Raw genomic sequence first — 15,336 nt, 5'->3', positions numbered from 1 at the left:
TTTTCTGGATATAATTAAACCTTTCTATTGGCGTAACAGGATTAAGCAGACGCAAGTCGCCGGTGTTTTGAGTGTTTCCTCAAAAAAAAAAACGTTTCAGACACACTATTGTTGGCGGAAATGATCTACGGTGTGCAAGTGTTTATATTTTCAAAGATAGTTATGAAATAAATAATAAATCCTGAAAACAGTATCTGTCAAGTGTGACTGGAGTAAAGACTTCCTATTTTTAGTAGCGTAAAAGTTCTCAACATGTGTCCGTGAGAAGTGAAACTTTAGCCGTAATATCAAACACGTTCTATAAGTCAACCATTGCCGAATGTGTGCGAGGTTTTTGATGTGGCTTTTTAAGAGAGATTTTTGTTTGATCGGATTGTTTGTAGAGCTGCACTGAATAAATCCACTGTCAACATAGATCTGGAAAAAATTGTGGAGTAGATGAAAGGCCCATGTAGTGCTGGAATTCTGTTGTTTTGATGGAGTCACAGATCATTAGGACCACACAAAATCGAATGGTGTGATGCCAACATTATCAACCAAATGCAAGTCGGGCTTTTTTGACTGCGTATGTTGGATTCGAGATTTCTTGATGGTTTTGACACACTGAGTTTTTGGTAGAAATGGGTTTCCAAAGCTAATTGAAATTCTCACTCTGTGTGTAGCGAGCACCTTTGTCAGGTTATTTGAAAGGAGAAATGTTTTCCCTATTTCAGCATATCTGAACCCTGACTCATTGAAATTCTTTTTTAAAGTAATACTTTTGATGGTGAATTGTCTGCTCCAAACAGGAATGGCTTTTAATTTCAATTTGTGTCTTTTTCTAATATTTGTTTGCTTAGGTGGGGCTGCAGGTCAAGGGAGCATGATTGTAATTGCAGCAGAATGATAAATTCCATCTTGTTGCCGTCTGATAACATTCCATGATTGCTGCTTGAGGGAGATTACAGCCATGTCATAAATTAAAGATGTTGTAAGCGTTTTCTCTGGCAGCAAAGTAGGATTTTTTTTTGAAAGATTACATTAAACCGTGGCACTGGGAACCGTGACTGTGAGGCTGTTGACTGCAGAGATAGATGTTTTAATAAAAAAAAAGTTTATTGAGTTAGACCTGGGCAGGTGTGTAAGTGGAGTAGGTAGATTATATTGTTGATGCCGTAGGAAAGTCTGCTTGGAAATTGAGTTCTTATGCATTCCACATGCCTTCAGGGGTGTTAACGACTTGCAAGAATAGAGTAGGGAGGGGAGGGGGGCTTTCCCCCCGGGGTTGAGTCCAGGGCAATGCCAGGTTTGTGTTTCGGAACTGCCTGTCTTGGTAGTCACCCACCTCCCTCAGCTTCCATGACCACACTCAGCATTTGTAAAGCGCTCACAAGGCTTTGCCTGTGTTTCTGTGGCTGTAATGGCAGCTCCATCCTGTTGTGGCTTAATGAGTGCTCACGGGCCCTGAGGATCTGGCACAGAGGTCCGAGTGCTCTCAATTACTGACTTTGGCTGACCGCACTTATTTGATCTCCGCCCCTCAAAAACAATAAAGTCCTTCACCAGATCCAGTATCACCTATGTGTTTATATTGTTAAAAAAAAAAAAACTAAAATGATATTCCAAACCATCATCTCCGTGGCTGCAAGTTCTGGAATCAAGCTTTTGTTGGAATTCCACCGCTCTTCTACACCACATCAGCATAATTCAAGCATGACCATCCCCCTTTCTCATTTCTGCCTTTCTCCTTGGTAAAACCCAAATCTAAGACCAGTCCCTCCATCATACATCATCCAGATTGACTGCGCCTGGTGTACCCCCCCCCCAACCCCCCACCCGTGTGCTGTGGGAGCGAGCTTGTGCTTTTGGTGGAAGGTTCTTATCAACATTCTCAGCACTTCACCGAGCTTTCACTCGACATGTCACCAAGCCTCGGTCTGTCTGTGTAGCCGTAGAATGGAGCTCCCTGTTCATCAGAGTAGAACAATCCGGTTCTGTGTAATGCCAAAAGTCTAAATCGGTCGATTAGTTCATTTGTTCCTTGCCGTGCAACAAACTGCGTGTGCTTCCAAAGAGTAGATCAGCAGGAGTAGGTACGGTATGGTCAACAGAAAAGGACCGTACATTGTTCTGTTTCCATCATTTCTATGTTTGACATCATCTTCTTGCAGGATCACATTAATACTTCTGATTTTCTTTCAGTGATGACATTTTCATACAGCTAGTTGTGTGCCACACGGAGGGATCGGGGACTGGAAGTTGCATTCCACCACTCTTTTGTACTCTCCATGTGAATAGCCTTTTACATGGGGCTTTGCCGGCCGGATTGATTGTCTGAGGCTTAATGAGCGTCTTAACCAAGGCACAGGCTTTAGGCAACATATGTGACCACGACCCTCAGTGCTGCTCCATATCAAGCCTGTATGAAGCCAAACAAAGCCAGCTCAGCTCTCTCTCTCTGTTTTTTTTTTTTTTCCCCTAATAGTTACTTGCTGATTTATACTGGATGTTATTGCATTTGAAGGGAATATATACTTTCCTTATGGGGACCGGAGCAAAGGATGATGTCACTTGTTGTAAGTATGTATATGCATACCATATGGATCATGTGTAGTATATTTATATGCATGTTAAGGCATTTCCTTCTTGGATGACGCAATCAGACGCAGATTTCTTTACCTGGGGATGACATTTTTATTTGCTAAGCAGAAATGTTTGTGATGCAGTTTTACACTTATGCTTAAAAAATATTTCCATATGACATATGAACGTAGATGCTGATCTGAACGGGTGAGATTTTCAAAAATATAAACATATTATTCAATTTTACCATGTTTAGAACCCTTTAGTATTTCGAATAAATACTGACACTGTGATGGAAATCTCGAGTGTCTGGCTTGTAATCATTCCAATGGATTTGTCTCAACACAACCTCAGCTTGACCCTATGACAGGAAGTACACCACATTGTAGTATTGTCCAGATGCGCTGCTCAGAACCAGAACAGGAAATTCAAGCACTGAATTACAGCTAATGATGCTCTTTATATATGTACAGTATTCTCTTAGTCTGCCTGAAAACAAAACTCTGGTATGACCGATTTGAATATATTGCTTCAGCTTTTGATTCATGGAAAACTTTGAGAAATAACTGCCATCAATCATGTCCTGCTGTGGCATAGATATGCCAGGAGCAATTGCCAACATTACTCAAAGCAAGAGAATGAATGCAGAAAGAAAAACCTTTCCCCCCAAAAAATATTAGGCCAGTTGGTGCAGTCCAACTTGTGAATTCATCTCTCTGCTGGCCACTGGGCAAGGCTCCCACACTAATGTGATTAGGGTCCTAGGCAGGGGGCATGTCTGTAGGGCTTCAAAGACAGCAGATCAGAAGCGCTATGATGAAAAAGCTGGAAGATGAGATACAGACAGGTGCAGCACAACTTCAGCTTCAACATATTAACGGGTTCACAAGGAGGACAGCATTGTTTTGACATCCATATATAATGAGATTACATATTTCCGTCCGGAAATGGTTTGCCAAGGTGGGTAGGAGAGTGGAAACATGCTATAAAGTTATAGATTGTTATTTTTCTTCATTACAACCATTTTTGTTGTTTTGGGGGAAACGCTGGAGCGGATTAATGCCATTCCCATTCATTTCAGTGGAGAAAGATGATTTGAAATGTGTTTTGATTTATGAGCATTGTCACAGAATGATTTCAAATTGTATCTCAAAGCACCACGGTAGGATTTAATGATCCAAAAAAGAGGGTATTACTCTTCCGCTTTTCTTTTCTTTCTTTTTTTACTGATTTGTGACAGCGGTATGGACCCTTACTGCTTCATAGGGTTCATATTGGATCAGGGAGGTCACACTTCATTAGTTGATCCTGAACACACGGGGTCACAGACCCCAGTGCCTCGCTTCAGCCAATCTATATCCAACTCCAACCGAGCCTCATTTCTTCACTCTCAGCTTCATCATTTCCTCTGCCAAATTCACACAGCTAGTTAATGCTACACACTCCTGAAATATTAATAGTGGCATAATTGAACTGTCACGCTATGGAAGGGCATCAAAATTGGAAGCAAATTATCCAATATTGTTCTCACTTTCCAATCTCATTTAGTGTCTTGTTTCAGAATTTGTTTCAGCGATAATGTTTTGAATAATAGATGACTTGCATGGCCGAGCTTGTAGTAGCAAATTGAATGCGCTTATGATTGCCAGAGGAAACATTCGTTTGTGGGAAAAGTGGGGAAATAATGAAGAAAATATGGTGGTTTGTAAATGCAGTCACACATGCACGCCGGAAAAAAAGAAAATTGATGCTCCTTGTAAAGCGGTTCCTTTTTAACGAGCAATGATTCACGTTTTTTTTTTTTTTTTTTTGTATAAGCGTTATAATGAATGTCAGAAGAGTGCGGAGTGCCATTGCCGGTTTTAAGCAAAGGCAATATTTTAATCCAGCCTGACAAGACGACGGACGAACTGCCTAATCCTATTAGAGGCTTTCACAGTAAACTACACGAGGTCCACACGTGCCTGTCTGTTGTCTTTGTGTGAGAAAGCAGCAGATGGGGAAGCTAAAGAGGCTACTGTAGCGAATTTTGTGTGGTTTCTCTTGAACCCCGGCAACACCCACCACAACAAGTGGAAGTCCCTCGCTACAAATCATTCCATGTTGTTTCGCCTTGAAGTGAGTAAAATTGCAGTATTGTGAATTTGGTATGTGCAAGGTGTTTGAGGGTTAGAGCCAAGGTGCAAGGCCAGACCAGATGGTCAGAATATGATGATGGAGCTTGCAAAAATACAGGTTTGCCATTTTTTTTCAGCAACCAATAAGTCAGTATGTCGCAGAGATAAAGAATTTTCAGCCACATAGTATGTTAGATGGGATCGACATCTGTATCTATCGCATCTATTGACAGGTTACTTCATCCTTAAACACGTCACAGAACATTGAGGGATTGATTGTAAGGTTAAGACCCCGGCATGCTGCAATTTGATAAGCCAAGAAAGGATTAGTCGAGCAAAAAGGAACGAGACAAAAAAAAAACATACCGGTTTTTGTCTACATTTGAATCATCTTTCTTTCTGTCTTTTCAAGAATAAGTGTCACACCAAGACTTTCAAAGTCATGAAAATGTTTTGATTTGCCCTTGACTGTTTACTCCTCCTTGCCCCCTCCATTGCAGGGCATCTGTCCCCTTTGAATCTTGGCTAAGCAAAGTTTGGGTTTGTCTCCCCTTCCAACAGGGAACAGTTTTTAGCCTCCTGCCAGATTCATCAATCTCCGACTGGTCCGATCGCTGTTGAAAGGGGCGGGGATTAAGAAGACCCTGGGGTCTTTAAATCACGCGAGCTTTAGGGGGCCGCTCATGCGCATCGTATACGTCGAATAGCCAGCATAGCCCCGAGTTCAATGTAGACATTAACACTCGACACAGTCAAGTCCTTAGCGAACCTCCCACTACCAGATGGCAGTGTTAGTTTTCAATAAATGTTTAATAGGGGGGGAGAGAAATTAAATCAGAAGACAAATCATCAAGCACAGTGTGAACAAAATGTAATCCATGTGAAGTGGTGAGGGCGGAGTGAGGCCTTTGGCTGGCAAATGCGGACATTAGGAAAACAACGGCTTCGGGGAATTGGAACTCCTCCTATGAAACCGCGCCAATCCCATGAACAAAGCACGAGCCGATTACAGCGAGCTTCTACCTTTTGATTTTATTCAGCGTTTAACAACATCAATCAAAATGTGTGGGAAACAAATGAAGCCCTCGGGCTATTTTTAGCGCGACTTATACTGCCAAAACACCCAGCTCTAGATACGGTCAATAGCTCTGAATTTTTATTGAGTGCCGTGCCGGTAATGCTAACCTCGAGCCCTGAACCCCGTCGCTGATATATGTGGGTGGAGCTGAGGTCACAAGCTGCTTTGAATACGAGTATTGACCCGCGGGGCCCCTAGTTAATACCATTAACTTGAGGAATGGTTGTTAAGTTCAGAGTGCATGTTCAATTGAAAATACGTCTGGAAAGAATTAATTGAATTTGTTCATTCGTCTCGGGTTGATTAATAATTGCATTTCGTCTCGCTCAGATTGACCCTAGTGTATTCCCCAATTTGAAAATGCCCGGTTTTAAATCCCATAACTCCATGAGCTCGATGCTGTAACACAAATTGCACAGTTCCGATCAGAGTATAAATAAAGAAATGCAAATATATTCTGTTTGTTTTATTGATTAGCATACATTTGTTAGTCAGAGCGCATTCTTAAAGGACGAGTGAATACAACCATATAACTAAAAACTTCCCATATCAGTGGCACCATAAATTTGTACCACACCCCTTTAAGTGTTAGCAGGTTTTCAGCGTTATCTGTTAAACAAATTACTCAAGCGTGATATAGTGCGCTGGTTCGCAGTCAAAACGAGGAAGCCAAGTGAACGTACACCCAAGAGGCTTGACACTAAAGTGACCCAACTTCACTCTTTCCGCTCTCTGACCGTTCGTGCGCTCATTAGAAGGTCACAATCTGGGCTGTTAGCTGGAAAACAGTATGTAAGTGCAGGCGGTAAGGTACTTTGATTATCAGACATCAGTTGAACGATGCTTCACACCCCTCAGGCAGCAAAACTACCTGCAATCATGTTGCTGCATGTTAATTTGCAAAGCTTTATTGTCAGATCTTTAGAAGGTAAAACTGGTTACGCCAGAATGAGTGCGAACATTTGTCAGGCGTCATTAAATCTATCATGATTTGTTTTTTATTGTCGCAAGGAAGAAAATACACCTTATGCAGGGATAGACATCAAACTTAAAAGATAAAATGATGAAAGGTGTGCTGTGTGAGTGGGTGGTTGACTTGAGTGGGTAGCGAGGTGACTTTAATGTGACTATTTCACCCAAATTTACATGTTGAGCAGAGTTCCTGTTGCCGCAAATGAACATATTGAGCACGCCTGGTTACGCATGGCTGACGAGAGAGAGTAGTCACGGGGGATTTGTTGTGTCTGGGGTTTGCCTTTTGCTTTGCCAACACGTGGGTGGATTCACGTGGGCTTCTCCGTCTGCTCTGCATTCACAGGTACCACCTCTTCACTGCACCGGAGACAGAAAGTGAGGAAACAATGGAAAGCTCTCGTTTCTTGACATCAACAATGAAAAGCATGACATTACACAGAAGATGGAGAATATTTGGCATTCTGGCCACAGTCACGTTTATCTGTAACGTTCATACTACGACAGCCGTTGACATCCCGCTGGAAGGTTAGTGATACCTTTTACTCTTTGTAACAAAACTTGAAAAAAAACAGTATATTAGATCAAATGATTAAATTATTGGTTCAACACAAAATACGTAGCAATTTTTCAATTTGAAAGCAGAAAGTATCTTGTATCATTCCTATCCTAAAAAACAACATTGGCTTGTGAAAATACAAAAAATTAAACAAATATGAGTTCAACTCTTTAGATATTATTTCCCCCTCTTAGTAATAATATAAGGGGCCTGCTTTATCAGAAACTACTACCAGCTCACAACTAATAAAGCGTTAAAACAGTAAGTTAACTCATTCATTACCATTGACGGATAGAAAGTCGGCTAGAGTCATACTAACACAAAAAAAGAAGACAGGGCTCACAAAACAGCCATCAGCATTGCCATAGTTAGAACAAGGTCAAACAGTACTGTCTGAAATGGGGAGGAATATTTTTTGGTGCCGATGCAGGAATGAATTTAGATTCCACTTGCCTTGTAGAACAGTGACCCAACCACCAGCTCGAGGGAGAGAGCTTTACTAAAAAATATCGCTGTGGTGCTTGACACCCAATACTTCATGGGCACAACTGCTTCCCACAGGGCTGGAATAGGACATCTTGTCAGAACGTCTTTTTTAGTTTCAGTCGGACATGTTTAGACTCGTTTCTCCTCGGGGTGGATGTCTACTTTTTTTTTGTATTTTATGAACGTAAGCTGTTAGACAGGAGGTGAATATCTATTCGTCCAGATTTGCAGGGAAGGTGAGGTACGGTAACCTCTCATTTGTCACCTGTCAATCATAAGGCTGACAGATGGAGGCAGACAGCTTCACTTTTTGCACCTACGGGCAATTTAGAGTCTTCAATGAAGTGTTTTGATGTGGGAGTAAGTTAGCCCATGGAGACCACCCCCACATGTGCTCAGGGAGAACGCACGCAAACTGTTCACTGTAAGACCTGAGCTGAGATGAATTCAAATGTGCAGCTCAACCTTGGTCATGTGAGGAATCGGTACTCAGGTTATTTATAATTCTTATCATTCCTTCTGCTTCCAATTGCAAACAGACAAACAAAAAGGAAATGTATTCTCATTGGGAAAACAAAACAGTTGAATAATTTAGAGTAGGCGTACTTTCATCAAGCACTGTGTGAATAGAATATATTTACAGCTATTATCTGCCTTGAATCATGTTTCTTGTATCTTTTGTGTTTGTGTGCATTTCAGTTTCCTTGGAAACGCATATCAAATCTCCCTCTAAATTATTCAACACTGTCTCGTAGGGTTCGATAAAGAGCAGTTCAAACATTTTTTTGTTTCTAAAAATGAAAGGAACTTTCTGGAGTTCAGTCTTGAGGGGGGGATAGCTTGTGACAAAAAGGAATAAATCCCAAACCACGTTTGGGTTTGTCTTCTTTCCACTCGCTGGATTGGATTTTCTAGTTTTGTCTGTTTATTATTGGAATTCACCTCCCATCAAATTATTGAACACCGAATTTGTTACGAGCGAAACCACCAGCCCATTCCGTTTCATGTTGTGCTACAAGTTGTAACTTTTCATGAGCGACTCCAATTTTCATGCTTTGCTGCCCAGTTGAGCAGCTGCCCACCATCACGGCCCAGTCGCCAAGCTCCCTTATCGCCTTCCCATTTGACGAGAGTTATCCGATGACGTGCGAGGCCAAAGGGAATCCCATGCCAGAGTGAGTAACCCGTTCTGTGTCGCTTCAGCTTCAAAAGCAAAGAGAAATAAAAGCTCTAGAACATTGAAATCACAATAACCCTTTGCCCACCCTGGGACAAATATCAAAAGCTTTGTTATTCCTCAATTTTTATCGTGTAGATTCAGATGGATGAAAAATGGCCAGGAATTCGACCCTTCGTCAGACCCCCGGCTGATGAAAGAAGACGATTCTGGGACTTTTGTCATCCCCAATAATGGGAACCTTACAGAGTATCAGGGAACATATCTTTGTTACGCTTCTAACAAACTGGGGACCGCCACATCGAGGGAGATTGAATTCATTGTCCCCCGTGAGTAACATATACACATGCCTGTGTGTTTGTGTGGGGGGAGGGGGTATTGGTGGTGCAATATTACAGCGAAGTGATTTGAATTCATTCCTATGCAGTACTACTGAGATTCAATTAGAGGTGGGAGAAAGCTTTTTAGCACAACTCATATTGTGTTAATACAGTACCTACATTCTGTGTGGTAGACTGAACATTAGCCTTTCCACCTGATTTGAACATTTGCATTTTTGCTCCCACTCACTTGAAGTGCACATTCCACTCTCAGGTTGACCGCTACAGTTTAGAAAAGCTTCGCACGGTATTCTATTAGAGCAGGGGTCGCCGAGTCCGGGTGACCCCTGTATTAGAGCCATTTTGTTTGGAGAACGATCAGCATCATTCAACCCATGTGTGATAGTATTTAGTTATCTTTGTCCTACTCTTCTAGATGTCCCAAAGTTTCCAAAAGAAACACTTGATCCTGTTGTGGTGGAGGAAGGCCAGCCCTTTACTTTAAAATGCGACCCACCTAAAGGAATCCCCCCGCTGCAGATCTATTGGATGACTATCAGTAAGTGATTTATTTCCAGTTAAATGGTCGCTTTAAATGTTATCGCCACACATTATGATTGCTCACACTATTTGTGTCCTCGTGGGAAGTCATTTCAGCAATTATTCAAAATTAAAACTTTCTACTATCTTCACACTTCCACAGGCGTTGTTTGATTACATGTGTGATTAGAAATATGAAATAAATGTTCTGACTTTTGAATATTTGGTACATTCTGTTACTCAGACCTCCAGCATATTGAACAAGATGAGCGGGTGTCTATGAGCTTGGATGGAGATCTGTACTTTTCTCACGCGGTCGAAAAAGACAGCAGAAGAGACTACTGCTGCTTTGCTGCCTTCCCAAGAATACGAACCATCGTTCAGAAAACAGCCATGTCGGTCGTTGTCAACACAAGTAGGCGGCACTTTTTTTTCCCTTATAAATTATACAGCCACATTTGTGCCATTTTGTCTCATTCATATGCGCGTCTTTGGTTTTAGTTTGTGAATATTTGTAATTTTGCATCCACTTTGTGTTTTTTTTTCATCCCACCCTCCTGCATTTCAGAAAAAAGTCATGGCTTGAGTCCTGAAGTTGGTGAGTTTTTTAGTGTTTGTGTACATTTTCATTTCATTTCACAGTTTTTTTTTTTCTCCCGGTAATCTTGAATAAACTCCTCATCTTGTATTTCTGATTCCTGCACTGTTAGCCAATGCCATCCTGCAGCGGAGACCTTTGCTTATGACGCCCTCTGGTGTCCGGACAGAGAAACGTCTTGTCAGGGGAGACGACATGAAATTGGAGTGCATTCCTGAGGGATTGTGAGTTCAACTACATGTATGCAAAACTGATTAGAACTGCATATATCATTCCTACAGGTAAACACACCTATATCAATAAAAATGTAACCTAATATTGGTCATTTTTCTTGAAGTCCAACTCCACAGGTCGAGTGGCTTAAAATAGGTTATGAGCTCCCATCTAGGGCCAAACTGGAAAGTCATGGAAAATTGCTGATTGTGCCAAATATCGAACAAGAAGACAGCGGCAAGTACAGGTGCAAGGCCAAGAACCGACTGGGAGAGGTGGTCCATTATTTCGCAGTCACCGTTGAAGGTAAATCAAATGTGCAGATTGAAGGTGGCTCTTATTTACAACAGAGCTCTTTGAAGATGTTTTCTAATAGCGACAATTTGTCCAAGTTTCCTAGTAAAGCCTCTCCGACATGCGTTTCTTCATCATAATGGAGCTCTTGCACTGAATGAAATATTCTTTCCTCGTTCCTTGTAACTGCTTAATGTCAGAGCTGTATTCAGTTTGATCAAAATCATCCTGATTGTGTGTCTTGTCAGAGCCTCCAGAGTGGCTGTCGGAGCCTGAGAGTCAGCTCAGTATGATTGGCTCAGATGTGCTCATCAAGTGCTCAGCGAGTGGGACTCCACAGCCGGCTATCACTTGGAGGGTGAATGGTCTGCCGTTGCACGGTGAGTGAGTCCCAGCAGTCTTCACGTCACTTCACGTCATCGATTGGAATTTACAAATCATCAGCAATTTATGTGTCGCTTTTCGCTCACTTTGTGCATGAGAGAGCAAAGAAAGGACGGCATTGCTTAAAAGACGCCTGGAATGGTTGGTGAACTCTCAAATGCTCAGAGGATGAGCGGAAACTACTTTGAAATACTTTGAGCTTAGTCCTGAGCTGTCACCAACTCTGAAATCGTCAAATTGAAATCTCACGACTGGGATTCAAAGATGGTATCGAAAATGAAGGAAAAATGTTATTTTATTATTTATAAAGTTTTGGCTCCTGCTGAAATCTGCTGGTTCAAAATGATACATTATGGGAAAGCGGGAGAAGTGTTTTTGACTGCATAAGATAAGATGATTGACAGAATTTAAAAAAAAAAAACATTTGAGGCTTTGCTGTGTTTGATACGCTGATGTCATTAACCAAATTCAAACATGCAATGAACAATGGGGTTTGTTTTATTGGCATAAAAATGTACTTGCAAATAATGCCATAGCTTTGAGCATATTCCCTCCAAATTTTCCTGGCTGCAAGTTTACCTGCCCAAATGCAGTGCTTTGTTTTGGTTAAGTGTCTTTTAATCTTCTTTTGCAGAAGCACCGGCGGCAAACAGAAAGGTGTTTGATGACACCATCATTTTGCACAATGCCAAAGCATCTGACAGTGCAGTCTATCAGTGCCAAGCGTCCAACCCACATGGAACCCTCCTCGCCAATGCAAACATCATGGTCATGAGTAAGCACGTGCAGTCTTATTTTAGCATGTTCTGATTTTCATTTTTATTTTGAATTGCAAACTCAACCGTGAGGAATGTGCCTGTTAGTTATCCAGCTGGTCCTGATGCTGGCATCTGTCCATCATGTCGATCCATCGTTACAGCTTAAAGCCGCGCCCTCTTTTGTTCACAGAGTGTAGTTGTTGCCATCACAAACTCATTCATATGCTTTCCATTCCAATTTTGTGCTTTACAGATCTTCCTCCGATGATTCTTACAACGCAGGGGGAGGATTACACGGCTGTGGAAGGGAGGGGGGTGGTGATGCACTGCAACGTCTTCAGCTCTCCGCCATCGACAATCACTTGGTGGGTGGACAGGCTGTGCTGCGCTGCGTGCTCTGCTGTTCTTCCTCTCGACAACAGGGAGCAGTAGATCTCAACTGCTCGACGTATACGGCATCGGCGTCCATTAAAAAAAACATTTTAATTTCCAATGGATATTTATGGACTCTCGATACATATGTAAAATGTGATAGTTGACCTTAACTTGATTTAAAATTGATAGACTCGATAGAGACAACCTAGATGGTTACTAAGCAACCACAATGACTACATGTTGAACAATCCGAAAATCTACAAGTTCTCATGTCTTTATATCATCATGTATTGTTTACAGGAGCAAAGATGATTCCTCTGGATCGTTGGTGGGGCCGAGGTTTACCGTGCATGACAACGGTTCATTAGAGATCTACACCACAGAAAAAGAGGACACGGGACAGTATACGTGTTACGCCAAAAACACAGAAGGCTCATCTGCCATTGAAGCTTCGCTTTATGTGACAGGTACACGTTGCACTTGATGTGTTCGTCGTGGCTCGCATTCCTCATTTTCAGTGTCCTCCTTGTAAAGATGCCACGAGAATAACGGCGGCCCCGGAAGACCAGCAGATCCTCGTCGGCACCACGGCCCAGTTCTCATGCCTGGCAGAATACGACAAGTCCTTCAGCAACGACTTTGAGCTCCTGTGGGAAAAAGACGATATGAACATCGGCTTGAATTATACGGAGAATTCAAGGTAGGGTCCTGGATTTTTGTCTTGTATTTCAAAGCTGCTTGGTTTTGTCAATCAGTATTGTGCATACATCTTCTGGTTGACAGATTCTTTGTGGAGGATGGTATCCTTCAAATTGTCAATGTGAGCCACAGAGATCAAGGTGTATACAAATGTGTTGGAAGAACCTCGGTGGACCAGGACACTGCCTCAGCATTGCTCATGGTTTTAGGTGAGCCACCTATAGTTGTGACATCACCAGAAGACGATTCATTGAATTGCACATCTTATCATGATTGGCAATTGATTGCCTTGGTTTTGTTTCCTACTGAGATTGATGTGTCTTTGATTGACCCCAAACCGCTGTCATGGGTTGCAGATGTCCCCGATGCACCTGAGCACTTGGTGCTCTCAGAACACAAGACCAAAAGTGTGAAACTGAAATGGACCCCGGGAGACAATCACAACAGCTCAATCACAGGTGAGAGCAAATGTCTAGTGTTCATATGACCTGCATAATTTTTCGTGTCGTGTTTAGCTTGTATCGGTCATTGATCCGTCCAAGTATAAATCGTGATCAGTGTTTTTGTGGGAGCCCAAAGCAGAGAGCGAGGCGTGCTCTGCACAGCCTGTGGTTGGCTAAGCGATTCTTTGGCAGGAGCCAAAGCGCTTAGGGGCTGATTGTCTCTCTGCCTTTCAACAGAGTTTATTATTCAATACGAGGAGAGCCAGTGGGAGCCTGGAAATTGGAAGGAGCTCCTCAGGGTACCCGGGAATCACATTTCGTCCGTCCTCAAACTACACGGTCACGTCGACTACCGCTTCCGTGTGGCTGCCGTTAACGGTGTCGGGAGGGGTCGTCCCAGCGAGCCCACAGAGAGATACAAAACTCCTCCAACAGGTCTAATGTGTCCTCTGTCTATTGTTTATTATAGCGAGCCCACTACAGCTGCCAACGTTGTGCTCTGTGGGAACTTTGAAACACTCAGAGCTGTGACATAATTGATTCCAATCTTGTCTTTGCTCTGCCTATTGCACTTGAGAGTTCTTTCACACTAACAATTCTGACAAAATCCATACTCACTCTTTTCTACAGCCCCTGACAAGAACCCGGAAAATATCAAAATCGAAGGTCATTTGCCGCATGAAATGGATATCAACTGGGAGGTATGAAAAGACTATGAAACAAATCTAACTACCTTTTAAATCTGTAACAAATCAACTCATTTCAATATTTCGGCTTTGCTCTTTATTTGAATGAGTATCCATTGAAAGCCGTCCGAGCCAAAGCTTCCATTTTATTATCATCAGACAAATCTTACCTTCAAGTATTAGCTGGCTCTCGTGTCATACAAAGTTGGCTTTTGAATTCCAGATTGATGAGCTCCCCCCCTTTGTTCACCATGTTCGTTTTGTGAATTATATTGTATTTCTTGCACACTGTCCTCTATTCAGAGAATAATTGCATTATGTTCCAGCCAGATCCTACATTTAAGAAAAGCCCTGCCTGAGCTGGATACTCTGCCCATTGTTTTAATAGATGGCAAGATAAAACACAAGCGAATTCTCCAAGCACTGACTTTTCATTTTAGTGAAATGGAAGGAGTGACATTGGAGAAAAGAAATACAAGTGCTGTTTTACGCAATAAAGGAAGCCGGGTTTAAAAGCCACCTCGCTCACCCGCCCTATCCTCTTTTTTTTTTTTTTTTTATTCAGCCCTTGTTGCCAATTGAACACAACGGGCCCGGTCTGGAGTACATAGTGAGCTACAGACGGCAAGACTTGGAGGATGACTGGAAGGAGCACACGGTGAAGAGACACTCGTTCGTGGTGAAGAAGACACCCACGTTTGTGCCCTATGAGATCAAGATCCAAACCAGGAACAACCAGGGTTGGGGCCCCGAGCCCAGAGTAGTGACTGGCTACTCCGGCGAAGATTGTGAGGACCCTTTTTAATTTGGCTGACACTAATTCATTTTGAATCTTTGCAGCTGACAGTATGTCTCACTTGTGTTTAAGGAGATTGGCTTCACCCAAGTGTTTTGGTTTTATTCCTTATTGGTTTTAAACAGCTACAGGATGCAACTTTGATTGTATCTTCCACCTTGCAGAAAATGTTGGGACCTCAACATTTTGGTTTTCAAGCTTTGTTGGATGTACTGTGTGGAATAAGCAACTGTTTCCTCACACATGAACTAACTTCATGAAGCCATGACATTGAATTCT

The 15,336-nt window shown here is 42.2% G+C and overlaps 1 protein-coding gene across 7 annotated transcripts in view; it reads left to right on the top strand.

Moving 5' to 3' along the window:
* Nucleotides 1–15,336, top strand: part of chl1b (cell adhesion molecule L1-like b) — a 35,249-nt gene that overhangs the window by 8,531 nt on the left and 11,382 nt on the right. For 3 of the 7 annotated variants that reach the window (XM_049733416.2, XM_049733412.2, XM_049733418.2), the window contains exons 2-19: nt 7,076–7,257; nt 8,841–8,949; nt 9,090–9,280; nt 9,708–9,830; nt 10,056–10,226; nt 10,380–10,409; nt 10,522–10,633; nt 10,747–10,928; nt 11,165–11,296; nt 11,935–12,075; nt 12,312–12,423; nt 12,734–12,900; nt 12,968–13,133; nt 13,217–13,341; nt 13,489–13,590; nt 13,813–14,010; nt 14,206–14,276; nt 14,827–15,049. In XM_049733416.2, coding sequence (XP_049589373.1) covers nt 7,119–7,257; nt 8,841–8,949; nt 9,090–9,280; nt 9,708–9,830; nt 10,056–10,226; nt 10,380–10,409; nt 10,522–10,633; nt 10,747–10,928; nt 11,165–11,296; nt 11,935–12,075; nt 12,312–12,423; nt 12,734–12,900; nt 12,968–13,133; nt 13,217–13,341; nt 13,489–13,590; nt 13,813–14,010; nt 14,206–14,276; nt 14,827–15,049 — 2,494 coding nt within the window. In that variant the 5' untranslated portion in view covers nt 7,076–7,118. Of the gene's footprint in view, nt 1–2,434; nt 2,556–6,694; nt 6,828–7,075; nt 7,258–8,840; nt 8,950–9,089; nt 9,281–9,707; nt 9,831–10,055; nt 10,227–10,379; nt 10,410–10,521; nt 10,634–10,746; nt 10,929–11,164; nt 11,297–11,934; nt 12,076–12,311; nt 12,424–12,733; nt 12,901–12,967; nt 13,134–13,216; nt 13,342–13,488; nt 13,591–13,812; nt 14,011–14,205; nt 14,277–14,826; nt 15,050–15,336 lie in introns of those variants that run through there. The other 4 variants (XM_049733417.2, XM_049733415.2, XM_049733413.2 and 1 more) reach the window with 3 other exon arrangements.

Source organism: Syngnathus scovelli, chromosome 11 (assembly GCF_024217435.2).
Source record: "Syngnathus scovelli strain Florida chromosome 11, RoL_Ssco_1.2, whole genome shotgun sequence".
Taxonomy (NCBI): domain Eukaryota; kingdom Metazoa; phylum Chordata; class Actinopteri; order Syngnathiformes; family Syngnathidae; genus Syngnathus; species Syngnathus scovelli.
The sequence above is the reverse complement of the archived record's forward strand: the minus strand, read 5'-3'. Positions and strand labels throughout refer to the sequence as shown.